We start from the raw sequence: 27,667 nt of genomic DNA on the forward strand, positions 1-27,667 counted from the left end.
GATACAGAGAAAGGCAAAAGACATCTCAGTGAGTTTTCACTTTAATTAGGAGGGACAACATGCAAACAAGTTGGGTAATTGAAAAGATGGAAGTACCCTCAACAGAAATAGGAAAGTTTTGAGGAGTGGTAAGCAGAATGAAGGGTAGTGGTAACAAGATAGTTTATTTGGGTGAGGGCATGTTGAGGTTGACATGCCAATGAGATATCTTTTGGAAGTGTCCAGCAGGCTAGTGATGTAGAACTACAGTACCTGAGGGAGGTAGTTGTAGATATATAGATTTGTGCATTTTCTGCAGAGATGTTAATTGTGCCTCTGAGACCTGATTGGGTGTTGGGCATGTGTGGGCAAGAAAGAGAAATGAGAATGCTTAGGGATGGGAGATGAAAGAGAGAGACTGAGAGGCTAAATGCTTTTGGGAGGAATACTAAGGCTTAGTTGGAGGGGGGAATGTGGAAAAATCATCTGGCAAAGCTGAATGAAGTGGGCAGTTAGGTGCCACAGTGGTTAGAGCACCGGCCTTGGAGTCAGGAGAACCTGAGTTCAGATCTGGCCTCAGACACTTGACACTTACTAGCTGTGTGACCCTGGGCAAGTCACTTAACCCCATTGCCTAACAAAAAAAGAAAAAAAAAGATGACTGAAGAGCAATGGTTACACAGGCATGAGGACAATCAAGAGATAATATAAGAGACAAAAGTGTACACAGAAGGGGTGGTCAGTAGTGTCAAAAGCTGCAGCAATGTCACTTGTAATAAGGATTGAGAAAACATTTAGCAGTTGAGAGGGAAAGGTAGATTAGAGAGTCTTATATGTAGAGGTAATAATTGATAAAGAGGGACAGAGTATAGAGAAGAAGGGTCCAAAGATATAATCTTTGGTAACACCACATTTATGAAGCATTAGGGCAAAAGAGTGGTTAAAGAGAGAACCTTGATGATGCATTGCCAATTTTTATAGGATTTCAATCTGGAATTTGGGAATTGAAGACTGAGAAAATTTAAATTTGTGATCAGAATATGTTTTTCAAAAATACCTTTTTTCTAAGGATGAATGGAATCCTTTATCCTTTGTCTCATTATATATTAATAATTAATAAAGTAATATCTTAGAACTTCTTTTAATGTCTTGTCCATCACTTTCTCAGAATTAATCAAATAGGGGAAAAAACCATGTACTTCTAATAAACAAGTGAATAATAATTTTCCTTAAAAATAAATGTCTTTAAACTCTCCAAGCACATGAAAAGGAATGCACAAATTCTATCTTATGTTTACTTCACAAGTGTGATCATGACGTACTAACAACTTGGCTAAAATTCATATTTAAAATCAGCAAAATAGCAATTTTAAACCTCATTTCTAGAAGAAAAGCTATATTTTGAAACTTGAACCAGGTTATCTGATTGTTCATTAGCTTTTCATCTTACTTAGCTTTGAGGTTGAAGTGAACATGCTTTAAGAAAAATTTGTTTTTATTCAGAGCTTAAACCTCAAGTAAAATTCATTTGCACATATGTAATAAAACAGAAAAAAGGGATTGTACATGAAATTCATATCTGTTATGTATAACTTGTTTTTCTCTTTAAATATATAATAAATTTAACCTGTAGTTTTCATAGCTCTTCTACTTATCTGGCCTTCTTTCTGTTAACTTGTCTGCATTAAGCAGAGATGTCTCATTGGCCATTTTTTCTTTCTTCCCTTCTTTTTTTCTTTACCTACTCTATCCCTATCCTCTTTCACCCATCCTCCTACCCCTCAGCTCAATTGAACAAAAAAGAAAAAACAAAGCCCTTATGACAGATATATATATATACATATATATATATATATATATATGTTGTTAAATAAAACACAGTTGCCTTCTCTGAAAATGTATGTCTTACTGTATATTGAGTCAGTCATCTATCTATTAAAAGATGATCAGCATATTTCATCATTAATTCTGTAGAGTTGTAATTGGTATTTGCAATCACAGTTCTCAAGTCTTTCATATGCTTTACTTAGAGTAATAATTGAGAAATAATTTTTCTGGAACATTATATTTACCTCTTATCCACATTTTCTTCAGGTTGGGCAATCTTAATTCCTTTAACTTGCATCATATTTTAATTTCTATTGCTGTAGTTCTTTGAAACAAGCTATGAACTATTTTGTTGTACTTCTTGGATTTTTATATTTTTCTAGTTTGAAGGTTCAAATAACATTAGTCTAGTTACAATGTGGCCAGTGTTGACTGTAAATGGAAAATTATTTCATTGTTTCTTATTTATAATGATAGTAATCTGCTTTATTATCTATAGTAATAGATGTCTAGTTGTATGATTCCAAACCCTGGCTTTGTAGTTATAAGCTCAGGTTCAGAGGATTATAGAATTTAGAGTAAAGTGGATTTCAAAGATCATCTGATTGGATCTCCTCATTCAGTAGATGAAGTGACTGAGGAATTTAGGGTTCTGACTTGCCAAAGCTCGCACAACTAGTAGATAGTAGAATTGAGATTCAAATCCCGGGCCTTTGACTCCAAATGTTGTTCTATAGAAGGGTGATAATAATGCCTTTACTATTTCCATTGAAAAATTATTATGAAAAAGATTGTGAATTGTAAAATCACAGAACCATAGAATTGTAGAGTTGGACCTAAGTGTTCATCTAGCCTAACACATATCTGAAAAGGAGTTCCTATTATATAGAGCCCATTCAGCCTCTATTTGAAGACCTCAAATGCAGGAAAATCAGCACTTACCAAGACAGCCCATTCTACTTTTAGACAGTTCTAATTTCACTTGTTTTTGTTATTGCCCTTTGGGGCAATAACAAATCTAGAGCAAATCTAATGTTTTTCTTACTTCCCTTCAAATACTTGAACACATGTTCCTTTTAAGTTTTCTCTCCTTTGGTTAAACACCCATAATTCCTTCAACTTTCAGCTTTTGTTAACCTGGTTTCCCTTCTCTGGATAGTTTCCACCTTATGAATGAATTAATGAAAAAAACATTTATTAAGTGCTTACTTAGACCATTCTTACTATTAAGGAATTCACATTTTAATGGGGGTAGGGGAAATAACACTTTAGAAGAGGTTTCATTTGCAAATCAGATAGAAAGAGGACCCCATGGTCTTTAGGATTTAGAAGCAAGGCAGATGGTAATGAATCTTTTTAATGTCATTTCTATTGATAAATTCACATATGTTTATGGTGTTGAACTATTTGATGACACCAAGGACTTTGGTAGTGAGAACTTTCTTTAACAGTGTCTTTTTTGAACTTTCAGAATGGAACACAGTATTCCAGATGTGGTCTAAGTAGGGCAGAGTATCAAGAGACTACCATCCCCTGATTTCTGGAAGCTATTTCTATTGCAGCCCAAGATTGTATTAGTTTTTTTCACTGCCACATTATATTTTTGACTTATATTAAACTAATAGAGTCCACTAAAACCCCAAGATCATTTTTAGATTAGATTAGACTTCTGTCTAATCCTGATCATTCCCCTTCCATCTTGTAGCTGTGAAGTATTTTTTTGAACAAACTTGTAGGATTTTATATTTATCCCTTTTTTTGGTTGTAAAAAACAGTCCCTACCCTCAAAGAGCTTACAGTGTAATGGGGGAAACAACATGCAATCAAATATATACAAAGAAAGCTATGTACAGGATAAATAGGAAATAATTAACAGAAAGATGGCATTAGAATTAGGAGTGGTTGGGGAATTCTAGAAGGTGGAATTTTATTTTGAACTTACAGGGAGTCAGAGAGATTAGTAGTTAGAGTTGAGGAAGGAAAGTATTCCAGGCATGGTATAGAAAGCATGCCCAGAGCTTAGAGATGCAGTGCCTTATTTGTGGAATAGCCAGGAGGCCAGTGTCACTGGACTGTAGAGTACATATCAGTTTTCATTTGAACTAGTGCTGTTATTATTGAAATGTCCTGACATTTGCCTTGAGAAGCAATGTGGTAGAGTGTTGGAACTGGTACCAAGAAGATATGTGTGGAAATCCCACCTTGCTTGTGTGATGTAGGGAAAATTGTTCGACCTCTCTGTTCCTCACTTTCCTTATTGGTGATTTGAGGGAATTGAATTTGATGACTTCTAAGGTCCTTTCTAGCTCTAAATCTATGATTTTGTGATTTTTATGAATGCATTTTTGTATCTAATTTGCCAGTTTTGTTGGTGGCTTAGCAAGGTGCCATGAGAAAAGCTAATAAATGTATTTTACCATTCAGGTCATTGATGAAAACCTTAAATATTGATAGTCTTGTACTTGACTTTTGTGGAACATGACTTCTATCGACAATTATTTTAGGTGTGAATTATATCTAGTTATGAATTTCCATATAGCTCATAGTTATATACTTATGATTTCCTAGCAAATTGATAAATTTGTCATGTAAAATACATTTTTAAAGCAAAATCCACATAGATAATATTTCATATTCATTTTATTTACTTTTACTTTGCTTTTCATAACATTATATGTATACTTATGACATATAGTACAGTGCCTTTCACAGTAAAAGCTCAATAAATATATTTGAAAAATTAATGATTAATTATTTTATACCTAGTCATGGGCTCAGTACAATGAGGAATATGTAGGAAAAGTTATGATTGGGTTATGTTCCCAAAGTTCCCTAAGTCCTAAGTTAAGTCTCATACGTTTGGGAAAAAATAGCACTCTAATTATTAGTTAGAGGGGAAACATATTTAAACCAAAATACAGATGAACTATGAATCTAACCACCATTTATAAATTTGATTCTATGGAAAAAATGCATAGGGATAGACTAATGGCCTGTGCATTTTTCTTTCTTATTTTGGCTTTCCTGCTTGTCTTCAATTAAAGGTAGAGTCTTGAACTAAAAAGTATAGTCTGCAGGGACCTTCCTCTCACTCTTGTTAACCAGTTTTTCTGAATTACTGTGCTTATGATATAAAGACTGTTAGTTGGTTTCTCTTCCCAGGGCTACCTTGACCCAAGGCTTTAGCTGATCCAAGATTAGTGGAGTTAGGATAGGCTGGGATCTGGGAAGATACGTTCAATTCATCTTTAATTTAGTTAGAAACTGAGCTTCCCATGGGCCAATGTATCCAAGATCCCAAATTACCAGGCCTACGTAAACTCTTGCCTGTCAGGTGGAATGGTTTCTAGTCAAGAGGTCTCCTTTTTACTTTACCACCCTTTCTTGGATTTTTTCTTTGTAATGAACACCCCATTTTACCACCACCATCACCACCACTACCTAAAACCCCAGAATCAATTAGAGCTCATTCCCACCTGATTCTAGCTCCAAGTCAACATTACCTCAAGCATTATGTGAGGGAAGTCCTTGCTTTAGCCATTGAAGCTTTGCCCCCTGCAGTTGGTGAGTTTTGCCCTCTGAGTTGCTTGCTTCTTGTACCATTGGCTAGGTGGTTTAGGGTCCTCATGTTTGAAGTACTGGTTTAGGCTACTGCATTTTGGAAAACTCCTTCCAGTGCTGCTTTGCTTCTGTAAAGGTCCCCTCTTTTATTCCAGTCTAGATTTACTGATGCTACCAGGCTGAATGATCAGAGATACTACACTGGAAGCATAGGTTTCCATAACTGTCACCTCTTTGACATAGGAGAGAATTCCTGGCACAGGGAACAGCCAGTGAAAATGTCTGTAGGTAGGAGATGGAGTGAGGAACATCAGGGAAGCCAGTGCCAGTGGATCAAAGAGTCCATGGGTAGAGGTTATGGTGGTGGTGGTGATGGTGGTGGATTAATGTGTAAAAATTATGGAAAAACAGGAGGCCACATTTTGAAGACCTGCATTGAATACTTTATTCAGTATCACCACCTTGTAATCTAAAATGGTTCCTACTTGGCAGAATTTATTAGTATAAGCTACTAATGATGCATCTCCCTGCCTCAGTTACAGTCAGAGGGTGACTGCCAGCTTCTTCTTTTCTCTGGGATCTAGGGTAATAGAATGAGATATGGAAGGGACCTTAGAGTTCAACCAGTCCAACTCCCTCACTTTTTATATGAGGAAATAGGCCCAATAGTTGCTTCAAAAGAGCAGTGAATCCTCTTTTGAATACTGATGATTATCCAGCAGATGCCTCCCTTGTACCATTGGAGAAGCTGCCCAATCTAGACCCACCCTTCCCATGATTTTCCCTAAATGAGGGTTTCCCTTGCTCTTAAATACTAGTTTACACTGGCTCTGGAAGGCTAGTGTCTGCTGCCTTGAACACAAATGGAGGAATAATAACTACTTCAAGCTACAGCAGTGCTACTACAAAAGGGGCACTGGTGGAACCACCATAGTAATCTTAGGAAATATTCTTGCTCCATGTACCACAAGTTAGTCAACCAACCCCTCCAGTCCTTTCAGGTGTTCACCTATCTCATGCATGGCCTTTATCAGGCTTTTTAGGGTTAGAGGGCAAAGAAGAACTGTTTCTATTATATTCCAGTGTTGTCACTGTCTTGTGACCTTTGGAATAGGCATGTACTGGAGACCTGGGAAGAATGCAGAAGACATTTTCTGGGACACAGCATATGATGGCTTTGTGTGATGCAGCCTCATCATTTCCAAAGCCCTTTGGTGCACATCTTGCTTTAAAACATTGAGCATGTTGTAGAAAGCTTTCCACAGAGACACACAAAGCACAGAGAAATGCAAACAAACTTGAGTCTATTCTGCCACACACAGGTCTTCTCTGGATCTTTTGCTTCCCCTCCTAAAACACAGTGTGGCAGCATGAGGGCCAATTTAGAACCACTAGCCAAGAAACCTGGATTAGTCCAGCTTTTATAGGCTGGTTATAAGAAGCCATAGAATAGGAAGGGAGTTTAATGCTCTCATTAGAATTATTGGTAACATCTGTTGCCTTCCTTTTTCACAAATCAATTGTTCAGTCTTCCTGAATGTAGTAACATTGGAATTATGGGAACAACATCTTTCTCTGCCCTGGCATCCATACAGGGGCAGGTGTTAGCAGGCTCCTATGGAGAGAGGATTAGAGGATTTGAAAGAGGAAAATCTAACCCTCTCATCTCATGTTCTGGCAATTGGAGGTAGAGATGGGGGAGGGAACTTCTCCAGCTCCAACAGTAGAAATCTCTGTAATGATGGGTCCAATGGTTTCAGTGTGGGTAGAGCTTTGTTAGTAGTAGATGTGGAACCAATGGCAGTGGGAATTCTAGTGGGGATAGGTGCTCTGTAATAGGTAATTACTTTTGCAGTAATTGGTGGCAGGCTTAGGGGCTCTAGCAGTGGCATGATTATGGATGCAGTGGCTCTAATGTTAATGACTTCAGTGACTGACGTGGCCTCTAATGGTGATGGTTGTAGGCAGGGAAAAGAATTGTAGTTTGTATGTGTGAAATTCATAATATGATGAATGTTTTAAATTCTTTACGACAGAATTTTCCTTACTCTTTTTTAAAATAAATTTCTTAATATCTTATTTTTATAGCATTTACATTTTCCACTGAATTCTTCCCACCTGCTCCCAGAGAGCCATCCTTTATAATAAAGAATAAAAAAAGGAAGGAAAAATGTCAGCAGAATTAACCAACATATTGAAAATCTCTAATTTTGTATGCAGTGTTCCACATTCATAACCCTCCATCTCTGGAAGGAAGTGGGATGGATGTTTTCTTATTTCTTTGGTGCCAAGGTTGGTCATTATAATTAAATAACATTCATTCATTTTGTTGTTATCATTGCTCTTAACTTTTACTTTGTAGTAGACATTATGTGGATTGTTTTCCTGGTTTTGTTTACTTCACTTTGCATCAATTAATATGTCTATCAATGATCCTATATTCATCATCATATTCACTATTTCTTACAGCACAGTAAACTATTTTGCACTCATGTGATACGATTTGTTTAGTCTTTTCCTAATCTTTCTAGTTCTTTGCTATTACAAAAAGTGATGCTATAAACATTTTGGTTTATATGGGGTCAATCTTTTTGTCATTAGCAAATAGATGAGCAGGCTGTTCCCCAGGTCTGGAATGTATATTCTCCTTGTCTTTCAGAAGTCTTAGCTTCGTAGGTGGTATTTCATCATTGCCAGAAGCTTCCACCTAACCACCCTGTCCTATGTCCCCCAGTTGAATATTTCTACTCCCTTCAAGTTTTGCTCTTGCTCTTTATGCCTTATCTTCCTCTCCCAGATGCCTTATTTCATTTTTTTATTATATAGGTTGTTACAACTCTTAGTGTAGTTTTAATCTAATAAAACTATTAAAAATGGACTAAGACTTTTTAGACACATTTTACTTGTGCTTATGTTTATCCTTCCTTGTAGAATTAATTTCAGCAATTTATTAAATGCTCTATATGTCCAACAACAAATGCAAAAATGCCTCTGTTTTTGAAGGCAGGGCCTATGTTATTTTCCATCTTTGTGTGTCTGTCACTTAGCACGATATTTTCTTTTTATGTGCTTAATGAATATTTGGTGAATCAAGTTAAGCTCTTTCCTTTTCTATCTCTACACAGAGAGTAACTATGAAGATGATACACAGAACATACATACATAAAAGCATAGTATGCAGAAAGGCAATATTAGAGTCAGAGGACCCTGATTTACATTCTGACTCTGTTCCTTGTTCGTTGTCTGTGCTTGGGCAAGTTACTTCTCTAGGCCTCAGCTTCTTTATCTGTTAGAATCACACCCAAAATAGAGAGATCCAGCAGATGTCTGGAAAATTGAAATTACATTTTACTACCAAATTATGCTTCTGTGCCAGGTTTATGATCTGTTTCCTAAACACATCTATTTCTTCTTTCTCTTGAGATGTTGTATAGCAATATTCCAATGACGGAATCTTTCTCCCCCTTTTGATTATCACTCAAATACTCTCCATCCCTTGTGTTAGGACCTGTTATTATTGGTTGCCTATACTTTGGGAATTTGTGTATAAAGTCTGGTTTTACTACCTTTTTTTTTGTGAGGCAGTTGAGGTTAAGTGACTTGCCCAGGATCACACAGCTAGTAAGTGTCAATTGTCTGGTCTGAGACCAGTTTTGAATTCAGGTCCTCCTGACTCCAGGGTTGGTGCTCTATACACTGTGCCACCTAACTGCCCCAAAGGTTTTACTACTTTACTAGAAAAGTGAGTTTGGTTATTTTCTTGGGTTTGGTTTCCTCTCTCAGCTATTATTCTTCCTTCTTTGAGGGTGTGGTATCTAACTTTGGGAGTGTAAAGGGGCAGTCTTTTCACTTCCCCAACCCTTTTAGTTGAAATCCCCTTTGATTTAGATTTGCAAAACACTTGGCTTTTAACTCACCCATAGTGGATAGTTGTAATACATTTAGATAAATTATGGGATGTCTTTTGTTATATCTTGGGTACAAACTCTAGGAAGACATCAGATTGACAGATAGCTATTGTACCGTTGAGCAGGGATTTACCACCTACTATTATTGTTCTGGGCTGCTAGGTGGTGCAGTATATAGAGTTCTGGACCTAGAGTCAGGAAAAATTTTCTGGGCCTCAATTCACTTGCTAGCTATGAGATCCTGAGCAAAGTCACTTAACCCTGTTTGCCTCAGTGTCCTCATCTGAAAAATGAGCTGGAGAAGGAAATGGCAAACTGCTTCATCTTGTCAAGACAACCCCAAATGGAGTCTTGGAGAATTGCACACAACTGAAAAGGGACTGAACAACAAATTGTTGCTCCTTTCTTCCTCTGTAGTGGATGATCTCTGTAACCTGATAGCTTATCTGGATCTATTATTAATATACTTGGGAAGACAAGAAGCTTCTTTCTTCTCAGAGAATCCATCTATTTTCTGTTCAGGCAGAACTTTAAATTTATTTTTAAGCTCTAATAGTACAGCTATCCTTTTCTTTTCCTTTCTTTGTGCTTCTGTGCTAGTCTCTCTTCTAACTAAAATTTCCACTTTTCTCGTTGATGCCTTCCTTCTGTCTGTTTTCTTTAGAGAGCCCTTCATTCTTCCTGATAACTGAGAATGTTGATGGGTATTGTTTGAATCTTTTACCTTCTCCTCTCTGAAGGAGATCAGCTTTTACTTGCTAAGTTGGCTATGGCAGAAACATAAAGATTGCCCTCTAGATGCAAGTCAATGCACAATTTCCATTTCTCCATGAGGTTTCCATCCTTATTTATTGAGGCTACTTGTAAATATTCTGTTGTTTCCCTAGTAAAGATCACTCTTTGCAGAAAATACAGAAACAAAATAAGACTTGAGTAGCAATGCATTATCTCTTCTGTCAGTTATCATTGTCCCATCTACCTCAAACAGAGATCCTATCCCTTTTTTTGTACTTTCCTCTCCAATATAACTAATAAGGCATTTTTTTTGCTGTTTTAAACTTTCCTACTCAGCCTTAGCTCATTCTGTGTACTTCAGCTGTCCTCACATTCTTTTTATTGTATTGTACCACCTTCCGAAATTCACCAGGTTGGGTGGTGAGTTACCTGTGCATTTATATCAGTCTCTTAAGATAAATTATATTTTCCCCTCTTAATTGGAATTGTTTTCCATTCTGTGTCTTTAGAATTTCATTTTTGGGCATCTCCCAGCAATGGTTATACCCGAACCTAAAATATCTGGTTAAAACTTTTTACAACTAATTATCATATTTTAACAACTTGACTAAATTACCTTTTTCTCCCCTCCCCCCCAACAACTTGATAGTGATAGCTATACTCACCTCCCCTTCAGTCTTGGACCAGTTTACTACTTGTTTCACCAATTTGCCTCACTTACCCATCCACTCTATCAATTTGCTTAACTTACTTTATCACTTCCTACCTTGTATTGCCACTTACTTCTCCTTATACTTCTTGAGTCTACCTCTTTAGGTTTTCTTTATCAATCCTCCATATCCCTTTATGTCCACCTTATTTGTCCTCCACCCTGCTTCCCTTATTCCTCAGAAGTAGAATCTGGACCTGGAGATTGTTCATCAAATTTTCTTCAATTTGTCCCAAATTTTGCTAAATATATCCTGTCCAAATTCAACTTCTGATCTACATCACTAGTCTAATTTTTTTAAAAGTCACTTCCATGTTTTTCTTTTCTTTTTTATTTGGCTTAAAATTTTCTTCCCTTGTCTCTTCTCTGGCAACTTTCTTCCATGGAACTAGCTGTTTAATACATTCTCACAGGAATGAATCAGTGCATTCTAGAATTTTTTATGCCTTTGAAGTGGACATCTAAACAAAAACCTTCAGAAAAATATAAAGTGTTCTTAAAGAGAGAAGGGTGTATTTTTACAAGGCAGATGAGATTTAATTATTTAGTGCAGTAAGGCAAAAGTATCAAGAAATGTTTCAGTTGAAATTGATGCTGGCATTTTGGTTCTAAAGCTATTTAAATTATAAATAATCCTATTTCAACACTGGGCAAACTAATTTATAATTATAATTTATAATATTTAGATATATAGTATTATTTTAATTCTTATGACTGATATGTACCTAAATTTATATAACACATACTTGAGTTACCAACTGGCTTAGTAGCCCTGGTGTTAAGAAGATCTAGGTTCATGAACTGACTCTGATAAATCAAAATAAATTAATAAAATTTAAAAAAAGAAAAAAAGAGCCGGCTCTGACACATACTAGCTGTATGATAATGGGTAAATCACTTAATTTTTTTTTGGGGGCAACCCTTGGAAGACTAAGTTACAGGTGAGTTTCTAGTTGCACTATTGGGACCTGTTTATATATAGAGAACTCCCCACACTGGTGAAATAATAGGTCTAAATAAAAACATTATGCATGCTAGATTTAGAGCTAGAAGGAAGCTTAGAATATACCTAGTCTAACTTGTTATTTTATAGGTGAAGCTGAGACCTGGACAGTTTAAGGGAATTTTCAAAAGTCATAGTGAATTAAGGGAAAAGATGGGATTTGAATTTAGGTCTTCTAAATCCAAGTCCAGTATTTTCCCCATTATAATAACAATAGCTACTTTTACTATGTGCCAAGCACTATACCAGGTGCTTTACAATTATTATCTTATTTCATCCCCAAAACAATCCTGGGAGCAAAATTTGGGACAAATTGAAGAAACTTTGAAGAACAATCATCAGGTCCAGATTCTACTTCTGGGGAGTAAGGGAAGCAGGATGAAGGACAAATGAGGTGGATAAAGGAATGTGAAGGATTGGTAAGGGAAACCTAAAGAAGTAGACTCGAGAAGGATAAGGAGAATGTAAAGCAAAACCCTAAAAATAGGTGCTATTATTATCCCCATTTTAAAGATGAGAAAAGAGTTAGACAAAGATTGTGACTTGCCCAGGAGCAACCAGCTAGTAAGTGTCTGAGGCCAAATTTGAACACAGGGACACTAGGCCCAACACTATCCAATGTGCCACCTGCTGCCTCTGTACTAGGCCAACTCTTAATGCGTGGGTGTTCATTCACACACATATATGTAAATAGTCATGTAGATCTATTAGTCATTAGCTGTTGGCTAATGTTTAAGAATCAGTAAAGCCAAATTGGCATTTGGAAAGTTTAGACTTTCTCTGTGATTTAGTGTGAGAAATTGCCATTATAAATATTTTTTTTGCCGATCTCTTCCATTTCACTTTCAATCACGGTTTTATTCCTAGACCTGCCCTGCCCAGCATTGAGGTGCAGATTATTATTTTTTTCTTACTTTTTCCCATTTCACTTTCCTCTCTCTGGTCTGCATTCTTTAAAGAGCTTTTCATCTCTGTGCCATTTCTGTTCTCACCTGCTGTTGCTGTTAATAGTTTATAGCTGCTTAATATCAATTTTAGTTCTGGATTATATACACATACTGTATATTCTCATTATGCCATAGCTTATTATTTCTTAGATTTTCTACATTATGTTCTTTTAGGGGTAAAAACCTATATGCTTTAAAAATCCAACATAATATTCTAATCTATAAAGCAAATAATAGTGTTGTCCTCCTAAGAAAAGATTATAAAAGGGTTATGCAGTATGTGTATGAACTCTGTAAAATTATTGCTATGTGCAATAAGATATTTCATAGAATTCTGTATGGTAAAAGAAGATATGAAAGAATTTATAATTTTATAAGATTCTTACTCTTGAAAACATTTTCTTTGCTCCTGATCTATTACGTAATTGTTGAATAGTCTCTTCCCATAAATTTAAGTGCACATTATAATCCCTATTTCTGGAATCTAATGTATTAAATATAATAGCTAGCATTTAATTCATTCAGCTACCTCTGAATTAGTTTCTTTGAAATTTTACTTTGGTATGCTAGTATTATTTTGTCAGTGGGTATTATGTTTAGTTATATATATTTTATTGTACCATAAAGATTTTTAAGTAAGATTTTTGTTATTTTTTTCTGTTTTTGTTTTGTTCTGTTTTTATTGTTCTCTGTGAATTTTAACTTTAAAATGTCCATAGCCATTATTGTGGTTATTCTTTGAAGCTAACTTGATATTAAACCCTGTAAATTTGGTAAGTTTAAATTGATGAGAAGATATTTTTATTGTTAAAATTTCCATTAAAAAGTTCAGTAATCAAACAAGTATTCTGGGAAATTAAGCAAATTTAATATTTTATACCTTTTATGTTGTTTTGTTACTTGTGTTTCTTGTAATTGTTTTTGTTCATGGAGTTAATGTTACTCAGAAGTGTTCACAAAAACTAGATAATTTCTTTTGATGAGATAATATACTGATAATTGGGATAAATAGAAAATAACTGGTGGTGCATGAAAAGGAAAAAAGTAAATTGTGCCGGTCTTAATACTTAGAGCTAATTCCAGTATAGCTTTGTTTTCCTCCATATCTTTTATTTGAACTCTAATTGAATCTAGAATATGTTGAAGATACCAGCTGACTAAAAGGAATATCAGTGGTTGCAGAAAAAAAAATAGCTATCTTCCTACTTACAACCTATTAACCTATTTTCTTTTCCTGTGCTTATCATAACTTTTGTGTTGACTTTCAAAGATTGCTATCTGAAAAATGTCAAAACATAGATTCTCAGTTGTAAGCTCTCTGTCATAGCTCAATCAAGATTGAACATCTGTGGTACAGCATTTTTTTCTTTCCTCCTCCTTCACTCTGTGTTTTTTTTTTAAACTTCCATGGAAGACCCTTGGGACAGATGGCCCCTCACTGTTGATGGTTCGATTACCATGATCACCCACAGCTTCAGAAGAGTGCGAAGAAAAGAAATTGCTTTCTTTGTCAAGGTGTTTTCAATTCAATTCTCACCCATTAGCCTTGTTTGGTTAAGTTTTGAATTACTCCATCAGGTGATTGATGAGGTTTTTTCCTCTTTATTGTAATAGGTCTTTTTTTTAATGGGAAAAGATGTAGAAGAAAACAGCTATAGAAACCCTACTACTTATTTTTAAAAGGTTCTTTGAAGCTGTTTTTATCATGTACCTTAGCTAGAAACTACAAAGATATAAGCAAAAACTTAACTATTTGGTCATGTGGACCTGGTTTTAACAGTTTAGTTGTTGATGGAAAAGAAGTAAGAAAAGCTAGAATTCTCCATTAAATTCCTTATCAGGTTGTGACTTAAGTTTCAGAAATAACAGCCGTAATTTAATAGTAAGTGATGAATTGTTATTTAAGCCCCTCATAATAGTGAAAATGTAATGAGATCATCTCATATATATATAGATATAGATATATTTATATGTGTGTGCATGTATAAAATTTTAGGGACACAAAATTATAGGCTGAGAAACTTTCCTTTGACTTTTTGGGGGCATATGTATTTATATACATATTTAAATATATATATATATATATATAATATACACATGTACACATACACAGATACGTACACACACACACACATATATATATAATATGTAGAAAGTTATTATCATTTTTGCAATTGGCTAAAAAAAACTAGAATTATTTGTGTTGTGTTTCTGTTTTCCTAAAGATTTGCCTGAGTAAAGTTGTCAAAAAATTAAGTAAAAGAATATCTCTTTTCCATATCTCCAGATAACTTTTACCTTGCTCTTAATTGTAATTAAAATAATTTTCTTTACTTTTGCATTTATGTATATTAATCTACTTGATGAGAGATTCTCAGCATTTCACTATAGATGTTAAAAAATTCCCTCCTAAATTAATAATTTTCTATATGTATATTTGCATGATTTTACAGAAGAAAACAATTTTGGCGAAATGATTAAAGTTTGAAATAAATTGAAACTATCATTCAGTAACATTGTACTGAGATGCTACAAATTTAGAGATGAATAAAGTAGTGTTATAGATTTAGAGCTGGAAGTCACCTCAGACTCCATCTATTCCAGGGATTCTTAACTTATGGTACATAGGTAGACTTCAGGGAGTGTGTGAACTTGAATGGAAAAAAAAATTACATTTTTAGTTTGACTAACCTCTATCTGAAATTTAACATTTCCTTCAATTAAGAATTTTAAAAAATGAAACATTATTCTAAGAAGGGGCCCATAGAGTGTATTAGAATGCCAGAGGGATTCATGATGAAAAAAAAAAGGTTAAGAACCTTTGATCTGGTCTTGTTAATTTTAAAGGTAAGGAAACTGAAGCTGAGAAGTTACACAGATGGTAAATTATAGAATTAAAACTTGAATCCAGTCCTTTGACTCCTAATGGAAAACTCATTTCGTTGCATGACACTGCTTTGAGAGAACTTTATTTTGTATTATGCTGTGATATAAGATGTATTGAGGTTGACTAGAAAGCAGATTGATTGGCAGTGAGAATTATAGGCCTTTTTTCAGTTGTGTCCAATTTTTTGTGACCCCATTTGTGGTTTTCTTAGCAAAGATTCTTGGAGTGGTTTGCTATTTTTTTTCCCAGCTCATTTTACAGATGAGAAAACTGAGACAAATGGGGTTAAGTGACTTGTCCAGGGTCACACAGCTATAAATGTCTGAGGCCAAATTTGGACTCTGGAAGATGTCTTCCTGATACCAGTCTCTGTACACTATCTATTGCGCCACCTAGTTGACTTCATCTTGTTGTTTTACTTATCTCTTATCATTTTCTTCACCTCTAAAATGAAGTAGCTGAATTGGTCCTAAATAATTCTTTCTGTACAAAATGAATCACTTTTTTGATACTTTATTTTAAAGTGAGTATACTTGTATCAGAGGTGGCTCTTCCATTCTTTGAATTTAAACCTATTGTTCATTAAAGCTTTACTTCTTTAAGTTTGGGAAAAAAACATTTTACCATATATAAATAATTGAAATGAGAAGGTATAGGAACACACCTGTTTTCCTTGGACGTGGAATACAAATTGTGTGTGTGTGTGTGTGTGTGTGTGTGTGTGCGTGTGTGCTCGCGCGTGCATGCATGCTTTCTGTTACACATAAAAAACGCTTGAGAAAGTTTTATATCCATATATCCATATTTGTGTGTGTGCATATATATAATATATATATACATATGCATATATATACATACATGCCTTAAAATTTCATTTCCCTGTGGTTTTTTTTTTGTTGTTAGTATTGTAGTAGACATAATCTTTAAAATTTTTAATGTAAATTAGTAATTAAACAAAATCCCTTATCTCATCAAAAACAGTTTCATTCTCTTATTTTTTACTACTTTTCCAATTTTTTTAAGGGATAGGATGGGCATTTCTTAAGGTGACTTGATCAGAGAGATTTGCCTGAATTTTTTACTCCACTATAATGGTCTGTAGACAGGAAAGTTTCAGCTATACTTTTTTTTTAAACATATGGATTGTAGTGAAAATAGTTATTTTTTTGTTTATATTACTTTATTATTATTTTTTACTATTTACTTCTTGGGTCAAAGAATCAGACTGGAAGAAATAAGCAGAAGATCAATTGCCTATATCTTAACCTTTTAAAAATATCAACAAAGTGTTTTAAACCTGATAGGTGTTAAAATGTCTCCTTGATATTAGCATTATATTAATAAAATCTGTATGATGTGTATTTTCCTTGGCTTCTGAGAAATAAGCCACTGTTACTTTGTTCTTTAAGAAGCAACTACAAAACCTATTAGACTAGAAAAGTATATTAAAATTCAGGTAACTGATAACAAACTGATAATCAGTTTGATTACTCTATCCAGCTACACATCACAATGTATCCATGCCTTTCATTGTGTGAAGTTCTTGACAATGTCCAATAAATCTTAAATAGAGATCTACCCAATTCTTTGAAGAATGTTCTCTAAATCTTTGATTGTTTCATGGATAAAATTGCAACTCTTGGGCTGCCTATACGATTTTTCTTTAGCCACATGACTGATTAACCTCCTCCCCTGGTTGTATATGTGTTTGATGTCTTTTTTTTTATCTTTTTCCCTATACATGTCATTTTTGAAAATATTTCATACTCTATTTTCACCCACCATGTGCCTTTCCATTGCCCTACCTCATTTATCTTCCCAGGATTTTCTCTTTTGGTTGCTTCCAGACATAGGTAGAAAGAGAGTTTATACTTAGGATTGTACTCTGATTTCTGTTCAGATTTGTCCAGTGTTATACAACTAGTATTGAAGGTGGGACTTTAACTTAGTTCTTATGACTAAAAAGGACAGTATTTAATGCCAGCATTTTAGTGAATGTGTGTTTATTACTGCAACACTCATATGAAATTTACTTAAGTAATGCATAAAGGAAGGAGCATTAGAATAAGAATTAGGAAATCTGATTTCCAGTCATTGCTCTGCCACTAGCAAGATGTATGACCTTGAACTACAATTCATTTCATACTCTCTGATGCAAATAAAGGGATTGAATTAAATGACCTGTAATTAGGTACCATTCTGTTGTAACATTCTATAAGTATATATCCATATTAAGGGGAAAAAAGGGATTGTATGTCATTTCAGTGAAATACTATAAATAATTTAAACCATTATGTAAAAAACAAAATTGAAGGTCTTCCCTAAGGAATGGATTATTCATGAAGGGGATGAAGGGGATTCACCCCTTGAAGCTCTGGTTCTATCAAGAATAAGCAATTAAGAAAAAAAGCAGTATCTCCACTCCTAGCTAGATGTGATCTATCTGGGGAATCTTCACATTTTTCTGGGAAGAAACTGATCTCTTTTGGAAGAAGTATGGAAAGTGATGGCATTAATTATTACCACTGGTTTTAAAATATTTTTTCATTGTCTTATCCCAATTCCAACTTTTTGAATAAGAAAGTCATGTGCTAAAATTTCTATGGAGAAGTTAGGATAATAAGATGCAGTTGTCCCCTTTCTTCCCTCCCCAAAAAAAAAAGGATACACACACATCAGATTGAAGGAAGGAACTTAGTTCAGAGGCCCACTGTGGGTCATTTCCATACATCACAGGTTCTTTTTTTAAATATAAATTTATTTATTTTTAGTTTTAAACATTTACTTCCACAAAATTTTGAGTTCCAAATTTTCTCCCCATCTCATCCCTCCCCTTACCCCAAGATGACATGCATTCTGAGTACCCCTTCCCCTAATCTGCCCTCTCTTCTATCTCTCCTCCCATTTCTCTTATTCCCTTCCCCTTCTATTTTCCTGTAGGGCAGGATAGGCTTCTGTACCCCATTTCCTGTATTTCTTATTTCCCAGTTGCATGTGAAAACATTTTTTTAAACATTTGTTTTTAAAACTTTGGTTTCCAAATTTTCTCCCTTCCTCCCTCCCCACTCACCCTCATTGAAAAGGCAAGCAACTCAATATGGGCTATACATGTGCATTATGCAAAACACTTCCATAGTAGACATGTTGTGAAAAACTAACTCTAGTTTCCTTAATCCTATCCTGCCCCCCCCATTCATTCTATTTTTTCTTTTGACCCATCACAGGTTCTTTTCAAAATGTCTTTCTCTATATAGTACCTACACACTTATCTGAGGAAGGGAAACTCATAGGACCAGCTGCAGCCTTATCCAATACTTAAGAATTCATACAACTGCAGCCATTGAGTTGGAAGAAACTTAACATGCCCTCTAGTTCAACTTACACCTAAATAAGAATTTATTTTGTACTAATGATGGGGAATTTGCTACCTCCAGAGTTAGCCCATTCTGTTTTTGGACAGTTTTAATTAATCATTGCAAATATATCATCTTTATATTCAATATAGAATGGAAATCTGCCTCCATAACTTCTATCCATTGATCCTGGAGGGTCCAAGAAAATCAAGTTTAATCATTCTATGTGACATTGCTTCACAAATTTGAAGACACTATCTTCCTATTTATTAGTGACTTTGTAAAATATCGTTCCTAGAACTGAAACACCATATTCCAGATGGGATATGATCAGAACACAAGTACAGTGGAACTACTACCTCCTTTCCAGAGAAACTACTTCTGTTGTCTCTTTAGCTTTTTGGCTTCTAGATCACACTATTAATTTGTATGGAGATTTCCATCTGCCAAAAACCTAGAGTTCCTTTCATTAGACTTTTTTATGGTGACATCACTTCTATGGTCTTCAATTAACTTTCTGAAGCCAAGTTCAGGACTTTGTATTGATGCCTATTAAATTTCATTTTATTAGATGTGGCTTGTTGTTACAGCCTCCTAATATTTTATGGAAGCTCACTCTGATATTCAGGATGCTAGCTATCTTCCTGTCATTGGCAAATTTGATTAGCCTGCCATCTATGCTTTCATATAAATCATTAATAAAAATATCTAGCAAGACCAAGTCAAGGACTGAGCTATCTCCATGGACTCTTATCTATTAATTTGTATTCCTTTGTGCTGGTTATCCACCTAGCCCAAACTTACTAACAAGTTCTTAATTGTGATCTCATTCACATTTCTTAATCTCTTCTTCCAGGGTATTTGGGGAGCCACTTGAAGTTTAAATACCTTGTTGAAACTTAGGTATATTGTATCGGTTGCATTTTGTTGATGTAGCAGATTCTTTTCAGTCTGAAAAAGAGGAGACAGTGGTCCTTTTTATCCTCCTTATATAGAATAAATCATCAGAGTCATATTGGGCACTCTTTTGGTTTTCCCTTATTACCTGTGTGACTTTGGACAAGTCATTTAACCTCTTAATGTCTGAGTAGGGCACAAACCCTAATCTTGCTGAACCATAAAATAAGGTAATCAAATTAGATCTCTTATTACTCTGTTAACTTGTGCTAATGAGGTGATTTTTCTGAGCTTCAGTCTTGTCTTATGTAAAATGAAGATGTTGAGTTGGATCTTTAAGGTTCTTTCTATTTTCTAAATTCTGTGATTTTGTTATACACACACACATACATATGTAGATATACATTTAATTATATATATGTTATAGGGACATTTAACATTGTGCATATACATATATGTATGTGCATATACATATATGTGTGCATACATACACACATCTTGAATTCAGAAATGTCATATAGACATGTAGAAATAATAGTTATCTTGTGGGATCATTTTTTTCCCAGTGAATTCCATCTTTTCCAAACTGTATTTTCCAGCCATTGTTATAATTGTAACATGCTTGAAAAAAATGTACATTCCATTTAGTCATAGATTCTCCAAAATTAAGTAATTCTTATTCTTTCTGCAAATAAACCCTTTTCTTGAGGCCTTATTATAGTATTAAGTCACTGAAATATTTTAAGCTCATTGTTGCTTTTGTATTTGTTTGAGGAATATTAATGAACTGTTTGTTATGGAAAAAATAGAATCACAGAATCTCAAAGTTGAAAGGAATCTTAGAAATTCTCTTATCTAACCCTTCTCCATTCCTATCTATAGGTCATTACAAGAAAATACTTTAGAATATCTTTTAGAAATTTAAGATATAAGAGAATAATATTTATTAGAAAATTATCTAGTGTAATATGTCCTATTTCCTTTATTGAAATATGTTTTCCCTCTTACCCTGTTCCAAATTATGAAAGTGGTCTGAGTCCATGAATAAAACTATGTTTTCTTACTGATTTTTGATGTAAATTCTGATAATGTCTGATATATCTTTGTATCAACTTGTATATTTTTACTTTAATGAATATTTTAAAAGCATTGTTGAGTTCAAAATGCATGTTTGATGCAGAAACATAAATTTGAATGTTTTCCTCAATAGTTATCATTTTAGTTATAAATAACACAATTAATTTTTTCCTTAAAAATCCAAATTTATACTTCTTGTTTTCATATTTTTAGTTTGGTTTTCATACGACCATTGGGATTTTTTAAAAAATAATGAAGATAATGCCATATATGTACTTGAAGTACTGTTAGACACAGGATATTCAAGAAATCTTGTATACACCAGTCATCACTGGCAATAGCTATTTCTTCCAGCAATTCTCATCCTTTCACCCATAAAATCAGCATAAAATTGACCTAACATTGGGAGATCAGATGGAGTGTCTGGAAAGTAATCCTCAGGGGGAAAAAAATTCAGTCTTTGTAAATCTCAATAAAGTGCATAAAGTTGCAGAATCGGATTATTCTCTCTTTTTTGGATTTAGTACCCTTTTGTTTCTTCCTCTGCAGTATTTGTGAGAAGTTGCCACAAAGATGTCAGATGCTATCTGAATCTAACCCCAGAGGCTCTAACAAACATAATCTGTTTAAAATTATGAACCCAGATGATTGTGTCATAATGTTTGTTTGGGTGGATAAAGAAAGAAAGGTTTATTTTAATAAGAAAGGAGAGAAATATGTATTCTACTATATTATATTTCTAACAGATTTTTTGCATTTATATTCATATGACTTTTTAGGAATAGGAAGTATAAAAAATAGAGATTGCAAGAGATACATTGAGACAGTCCTACATTTCAAGTCCAGTTCTGTTTAAAAGAGGCAAAAAGTTGGAATTTAAACACATAAATCACAAATTCAGAAGGGGCATGTAATATCTTTAAAGTAGTTTTAAGGAATTTTAAGTTGAAGAAATTTGAAATGAAGAATAGTGTAAAATGTGAATTTCAGGAAGGACCAAAGGGGTATTTTAAAGATTCAGTTTGGAGAAAATTTATTCATGTCATTCATATAATAGAGATAAGTGATAAGCTTTTTTGTAGTGAATTGCTGATTTATTTAGAATGTCTTTTTTTTTTGTTTCTCAGGGTAATGTTTAATATTTCACATAGAGTTACATAACTTTTAATTTTGGAAACATTAATTTTAATAGCTCTCATTTTGTAAAAATTATATTTAATCTCAGACTGACCTATTTTAGACCTAAGGAAAATAAAATAATTTCCTAAAAGACATTGCATTCTGGACAGTCAGCTCATTCTTTAGTAATATAGAAAGAAGTCACATATACTGATGTAAGAAATTATTCTGTTTCAAAAAGAAGAAATATATTTTAAAATTTAATTATGCCAAATTAATAAGAAATAAGGCAGGGGAATACAACTTGGCTATCATATTCTTTGGAAAATTGGCTTTAATTGTTCTTAAGACATTTTAGGTTATTAATTACTGATAAGAATTTTCATTATATGACTTCTTAAGATGAGGAAAAAAAGATCAAATTCAAGGGATTTTTTTCTTTTGGTGCTGAACATATTTGAAATAAAAATTTTTGAATATCATATCTAATAAAAGAGATCATTTGGGGCTAGCTCTTCTCTTATGTAAAAAATCTTCTATGTATTTATTGATAGGACAAACCAACGACAAATTAAAACATTTTACAATTCAGTTTGTAGAGTATGAAAAAAAGAGAATGTTATGTTTGAAAAAATAGGGGATAGAATTATATTTCTTTTTATTCTTTATTCTTTTGCTATGAATGGTACTAAATTTCTATCTGTAATCCATCAGTGATTCTTCATGTAACTGTTGGTTATATCTTAGAGTTTTGAAGGCATTTCATAAGTAACTCATTAACCTTTGTTAGATCCCTGTTGAAGTATACTTGAAGTTCTTTGCTTTTTGTTTTAGAAGGATAAAAATTGAAGGTAAATAACCAGAGAAATTTGTCAATACTGTATAAAAATTTAGGACTTTATCTTTCTATTATATCAGTGGAATCATCATATTTTAAAGACTTACAAATATAAAGACCTAAATAAGGAGCAAGGGTGAATTAACTTGTTAGTTCATTTGTGGCAGTTACTTTACAGAATTCTTTGTGGAAGGGCAAACATAAAATTGTATGAGTTAACTTTTAATGTATATCAAGCCATAGTTACATCCTACTATAATATTGCTATTTTAAGCTGAAATATAATTTAGTATCTTTGAACTGATCACTGAAAAATACTAAATTTACTCAGGCTTGTTTCACGTCTAGTCTCCTTTCAGAATTGAGGTAAGTAAATTCGTATATCAAGATAAATATTTGAAGTGTAAGCAGCGCTAAAATATCATTTTCTCCCCAGTATGCATCATATTTTAAAATTTCAATTTATATTTTTCTACCCCATTATCATTTTATCATTGTTATCATCTGATAAGTGAAGTAATAGATTTGGCCAAAATTTGAATTTTACTTAAAGTATTTTTTTGTTTTAATGTTCAAGAGTCAATTGAAACCTTTAGTTAAAACATTTAATTTGATAAGTAAATATTAGGAAGATGAGAGAATTGAAATAATGTAGAATTATACTTTCAGAGATGTGAAGAAATTATATTTGCTTAGGTACATATTTACATAAATATTTGCTAACTTTGATACAATTAAGATTCTGAGTCTAGGACAACTGTTTTATTATTAATGTAGTTTGAAAGTAATATCCTATTCTTTGTCTCTAATTAATGTTACTTGTCAATTATTTACAGAACCGATGGTATTATGGAAGTTCCCAGAGGACTTTGGAGACCAGGTTGGGAAAAAATTAATTTTTATGTTAGTTTTTATGGTTACTACTTCTAATGATTACTAACAATAACAATTCTCCTATTTAGTTTTAAATTGGGAGGATGTCAGACACAAATGAAAAATAGTGTATATTGAGTAGGCAATTAAGGAACAATTATGTATGATGTGACTAAGAAGCACTTTTTAGGGTTTGTATCTTCAATATAATTTTAGATACAAATTTGGAAAAAAATTAATGTTTTTTAAAAAATAATTTTTTGCCTTTTAACTTGATGGTACGTAAGATTTCATTTAAAAATTATTACCATTTTGTTGAGTCAGAAGTAGATGATGCATAAAATATATAAATACATATTTATTTCCATATAGTATTCTAACATGAAGAAATTATGCTAAAATTGAATTATTAACTATGTATTGTTATGCATTCATTTTTAAAGGGACATGATATGATGATAGTGTGGGATCATTTGTTTTAATCATTTAAATTTTAGTCAGCTACTGAAATTATCTCATTTTTAGTAGATAAAAACTTAACTTTGATACTGTTTGTGCCAGTTAGATTGAAAACCATTTAAAAATTACTAATATGGTCAACATTTTAGCAGGTATGTTCTAGTTCCCTGATAAAAAAAAGGAGGCTTGAAAATAACAGTAGAGATACCTAATGGAGACATTGAATTACTTCAGCTGGTACAGAAATTGCTTAAATCAGCTCGTTATTATCAATGTTAATATGAATTTGGGATGTTTTGTTTTTCAGATACTGAACATCTATGCATAATGATTTTGATAAATTCAAAAATGACTAAAGTCAGTAAGAATTCATGTTTAAATCAGTTAATGCAGAAAAAAAGAGCAAATGAACATATATCACAGCCTGGTTGCTCTTCTCTAGACACTTTCCAACTTACCTATATCTAAACTATGGTAGTGGACAAGAGTCATAACAAATAGGCAGTCATACTTCTCAACCCATCTATTGAATATCTAGAGGAGGGCAGCCAGGATGGTGAAGGTCCTTGAGTTCATGTTACATGAAGATCTGTTTAAGGAACTAGACATATTTAGCCTCTAGAAGAGGAAACTTGGGTGGTACATAAGAGCAATTTTTAGGTATTTGAAGGGCTTTCAGGTGGAAGAGAGTTTAGAATTATTTTATTTATCTTATCCCTGCCCTCTCTCCCCCTCCTGCAACTCTGGTAGGGTGAGGTATATTAGTTGGAAAGAAAAACTTCCAACAATGAGAGCTACCCAGAAATGGAATGGGCTGCTTCCAGAGGTAGTAGATTCTTCTTTGGAGATGTTCAAGCAGAGTCTAAGTGCCTAATTGTTGTGTATGTTGGAAATCCCTTTTGTGTTTGGGTTGACTAGATGGCTGCTAAGATCCCTTTCACCTCTTAAATTCTGTGATTTTTATGATTCCTCTCATAACTTCACTGCATGATACTGGGGGCTTGCTAGCATTCTTTTGTGATGTTATGAATACCAGTGGAATATGTGGACTTTTCTTCACACTTGTTGCTTGACAAGCCCATCTTTTTCAGGGGATATTACCAGGTAGCAGAAATAAACAGCTCAAAATGGAAAGGAGGGAATTGTTATCTAGTGTGGGAACGTCAATATCCAAATTGTTCTGCAGAGTGGTTGGACTAATTCACAACTCTACCAACAGTGCATTAGTGTCCTAGTTTTTTCCATTTGTCATTTTCCTTTTCTGCCATGTTAACCAATCTAATGGGTGTGAGGTGGTCTCTCAGAGTTGTTTTAATTTGCATTTGTCTAATCAGTAGTGATTTAGAGCATTTTTTCATGTGACTCTGGAAAGTGTTGATTTCTTCTTCTGAAAACTGCCTGTTCATATGTATTTATCAACTGGGGAATAGCTGATATTTTTATAAATTTGGCTCATTTCCCTATGTATTTCAGAAATGAAGCCTTTTTTAAGAGAAACTTACTGTAAAAATTTCCCCCCAGTTTCCTGCTTTCCTTCTAATTTTTGCTGCTTGTTTGTGTGAAACCTTTCAAATTTTATGTAGTCAAAAGTATGCATTTTACTTCCTGTGATCCTTTCTATCTCTTGTTTGGTCATAAGCTTTTCCCTTATCTATGGATCTGACAGGTACATTTTCCTTGCTCCCCCAATTTACTTATGATATTACCCTTTATGTCTAAATCATTTATCCATTTTGACCTTATCTTAGTATATGATGCAGAATGTTGATCTATGCTTAGTTTCTTCCAACTGCTTTCCAGTTTTTCTGCCAATTTTTCTCAGATATTGGGTTCTTACCCCGAAAGCATGGATCTTCAGGTTTATCAAATACTAAATTACTATGGCCATTTACTACTATGTATTGTGTGCTTACTCTATTCCACTATTCCACCACTCTGATTGTTAGCCAGTACAGGTTGTTTTGATGATTACCTCTTTGTAACGTAGTTTGAAATCTGGAACTAGTAGGCCATCTTCTTTCACATTGTTTTTTTCATTGATTCCCTTGATATTCTCGAACTTTTTTTCTTCCAGATGTATTTTGTTATTATTTTTTCTAGATCTATAAAGTAATTCTTTATTGGTTTGATTGGTATGGCACAGAATAAGTAAATTAACTTGGGCAGAATTGTCATTTTTATTATATTGGCTCGACCTACTCATAAGCAATTAATATTTCTCTAACCACTTAGATTGTTTTTTTAATTGTGTTCATATAATCTCTGGATTTGTTTTGGCAGGTAGACTCCAAATATTTTATATTGTTTGCAATTATTTTAAATGGAATTTTGCTTTCTGTTTCTTCCTACTGGCTTTTGTTGGTAGTATATAGAAATGCTGGTAATTTATTTTATTATTTTATATTTTATATCCTGCAATTTTTCTTAAGTTGTCAATTGTTTCAGCTAGGTTTTTAGTTGATGCTCTTGAGTTCTCTAAGTATACAATTTTAGTATCTACAAAGAGTGATAGTTTTATTTCCTCACTGCCTATTTTTATTCCTCAGATTTCTTTTTCTTGTCTTATTGCTATTGCTAGCATTTCTAATACAATATTCATTAAAAGTTTTGTAATAGACATCCTTGCTTCATCCTTTATCTTACTAGAAAGGCTTCAAGTGTATCCCTATTACAGATAATGCTTGTTCTTGGTTTTAGAAAGATACTACTTATTTTATCATCCATATATTCCTATGCTTTCTAGTGTTTTTGATAGGAACAGGTGTTGTATTTTGTCAAATGCTTTTTCTGTATCCCTTGATATAATCCTACAATTTTTATTGTTTTTGTTACTGATATGGTCAGTTATGCTGATAGTTTTCCTAACATTGAACCAGCCCTTTCCTGGTATGAATCCTATCTAGTTATAGTGTGTGATCTTTGTGATATGTTGCTGTAATCTCCTTGCTAGAATTTTATTTAAAAATTTAATTGAAATTTATTAAGGAAATTATCTACTGTTTTCTTTCTCTGTTTTTATTGTCTCTAGTTTAACTATCAAAGCCATCTTTGTATCATAAAAGGAATTTGATAGGATTCCTTTACCTATTTTTTTCAAAAAGCTTTCATAGTATCAGGATTAATTGTTCCTTAAATGTTTGGTAGAATTCACTTGTAAATCCATCTGGTCCAGGGGATTTTTCTTAGGGAGCACATTGATTGCTTGTTCAAATTTCTTTTTCTAAGATAATGTTATCTAAGTTTTTTATTTGCTTATTTGTCAGCCTGGGGAGCATACATTTCTGTAAATATTTGTCCATTTCACTTAGGTTGTCAGTTTTACTGTATATAATTTGGCAAAATAAATCCATTAGTATTTAGTAGTATATTCATTCTTTTCAATTTTTGATACTGGCACTTTGAGTTTCTTCTTTTCTTTTTGTAAAAAATCAAATTAGCTAATAGTTGATCTATTTTATTGTTTTTCCCCCACAAAAGCAGCTCCTAGTTTTATTA

The 27,667-nt window shown here is 33.4% G+C and overlaps 1 protein-coding gene across 1 annotated transcript in view; it reads left to right on the forward strand.

Moving 5' to 3' along the window:
* Positions 1–27,667, forward strand: part of DENND1B (DENN domain containing 1B) — a 378,678-nt gene that overhangs the window by 65,982 nt on the left and 285,029 nt on the right. Inside the window, 1 exon segment of the mRNA XM_020971720.2 lies at positions 23,677–23,720. Coding sequence (XP_020827379.1) covers positions 23,677–23,720 — 44 coding nt within the window.

The sequence above is a fragment of the Phascolarctos cinereus genome, unplaced genomic scaffold (assembly GCF_003287225.1).
Source record: "Phascolarctos cinereus isolate Bilbo 61053 unplaced genomic scaffold, phaCin_HiC Scaffold_5;HRSCAF=322, whole genome shotgun sequence".
In the NCBI taxonomy this organism is placed as follows: domain Eukaryota; kingdom Metazoa; phylum Chordata; class Mammalia; order Diprotodontia; family Phascolarctidae; genus Phascolarctos; species Phascolarctos cinereus.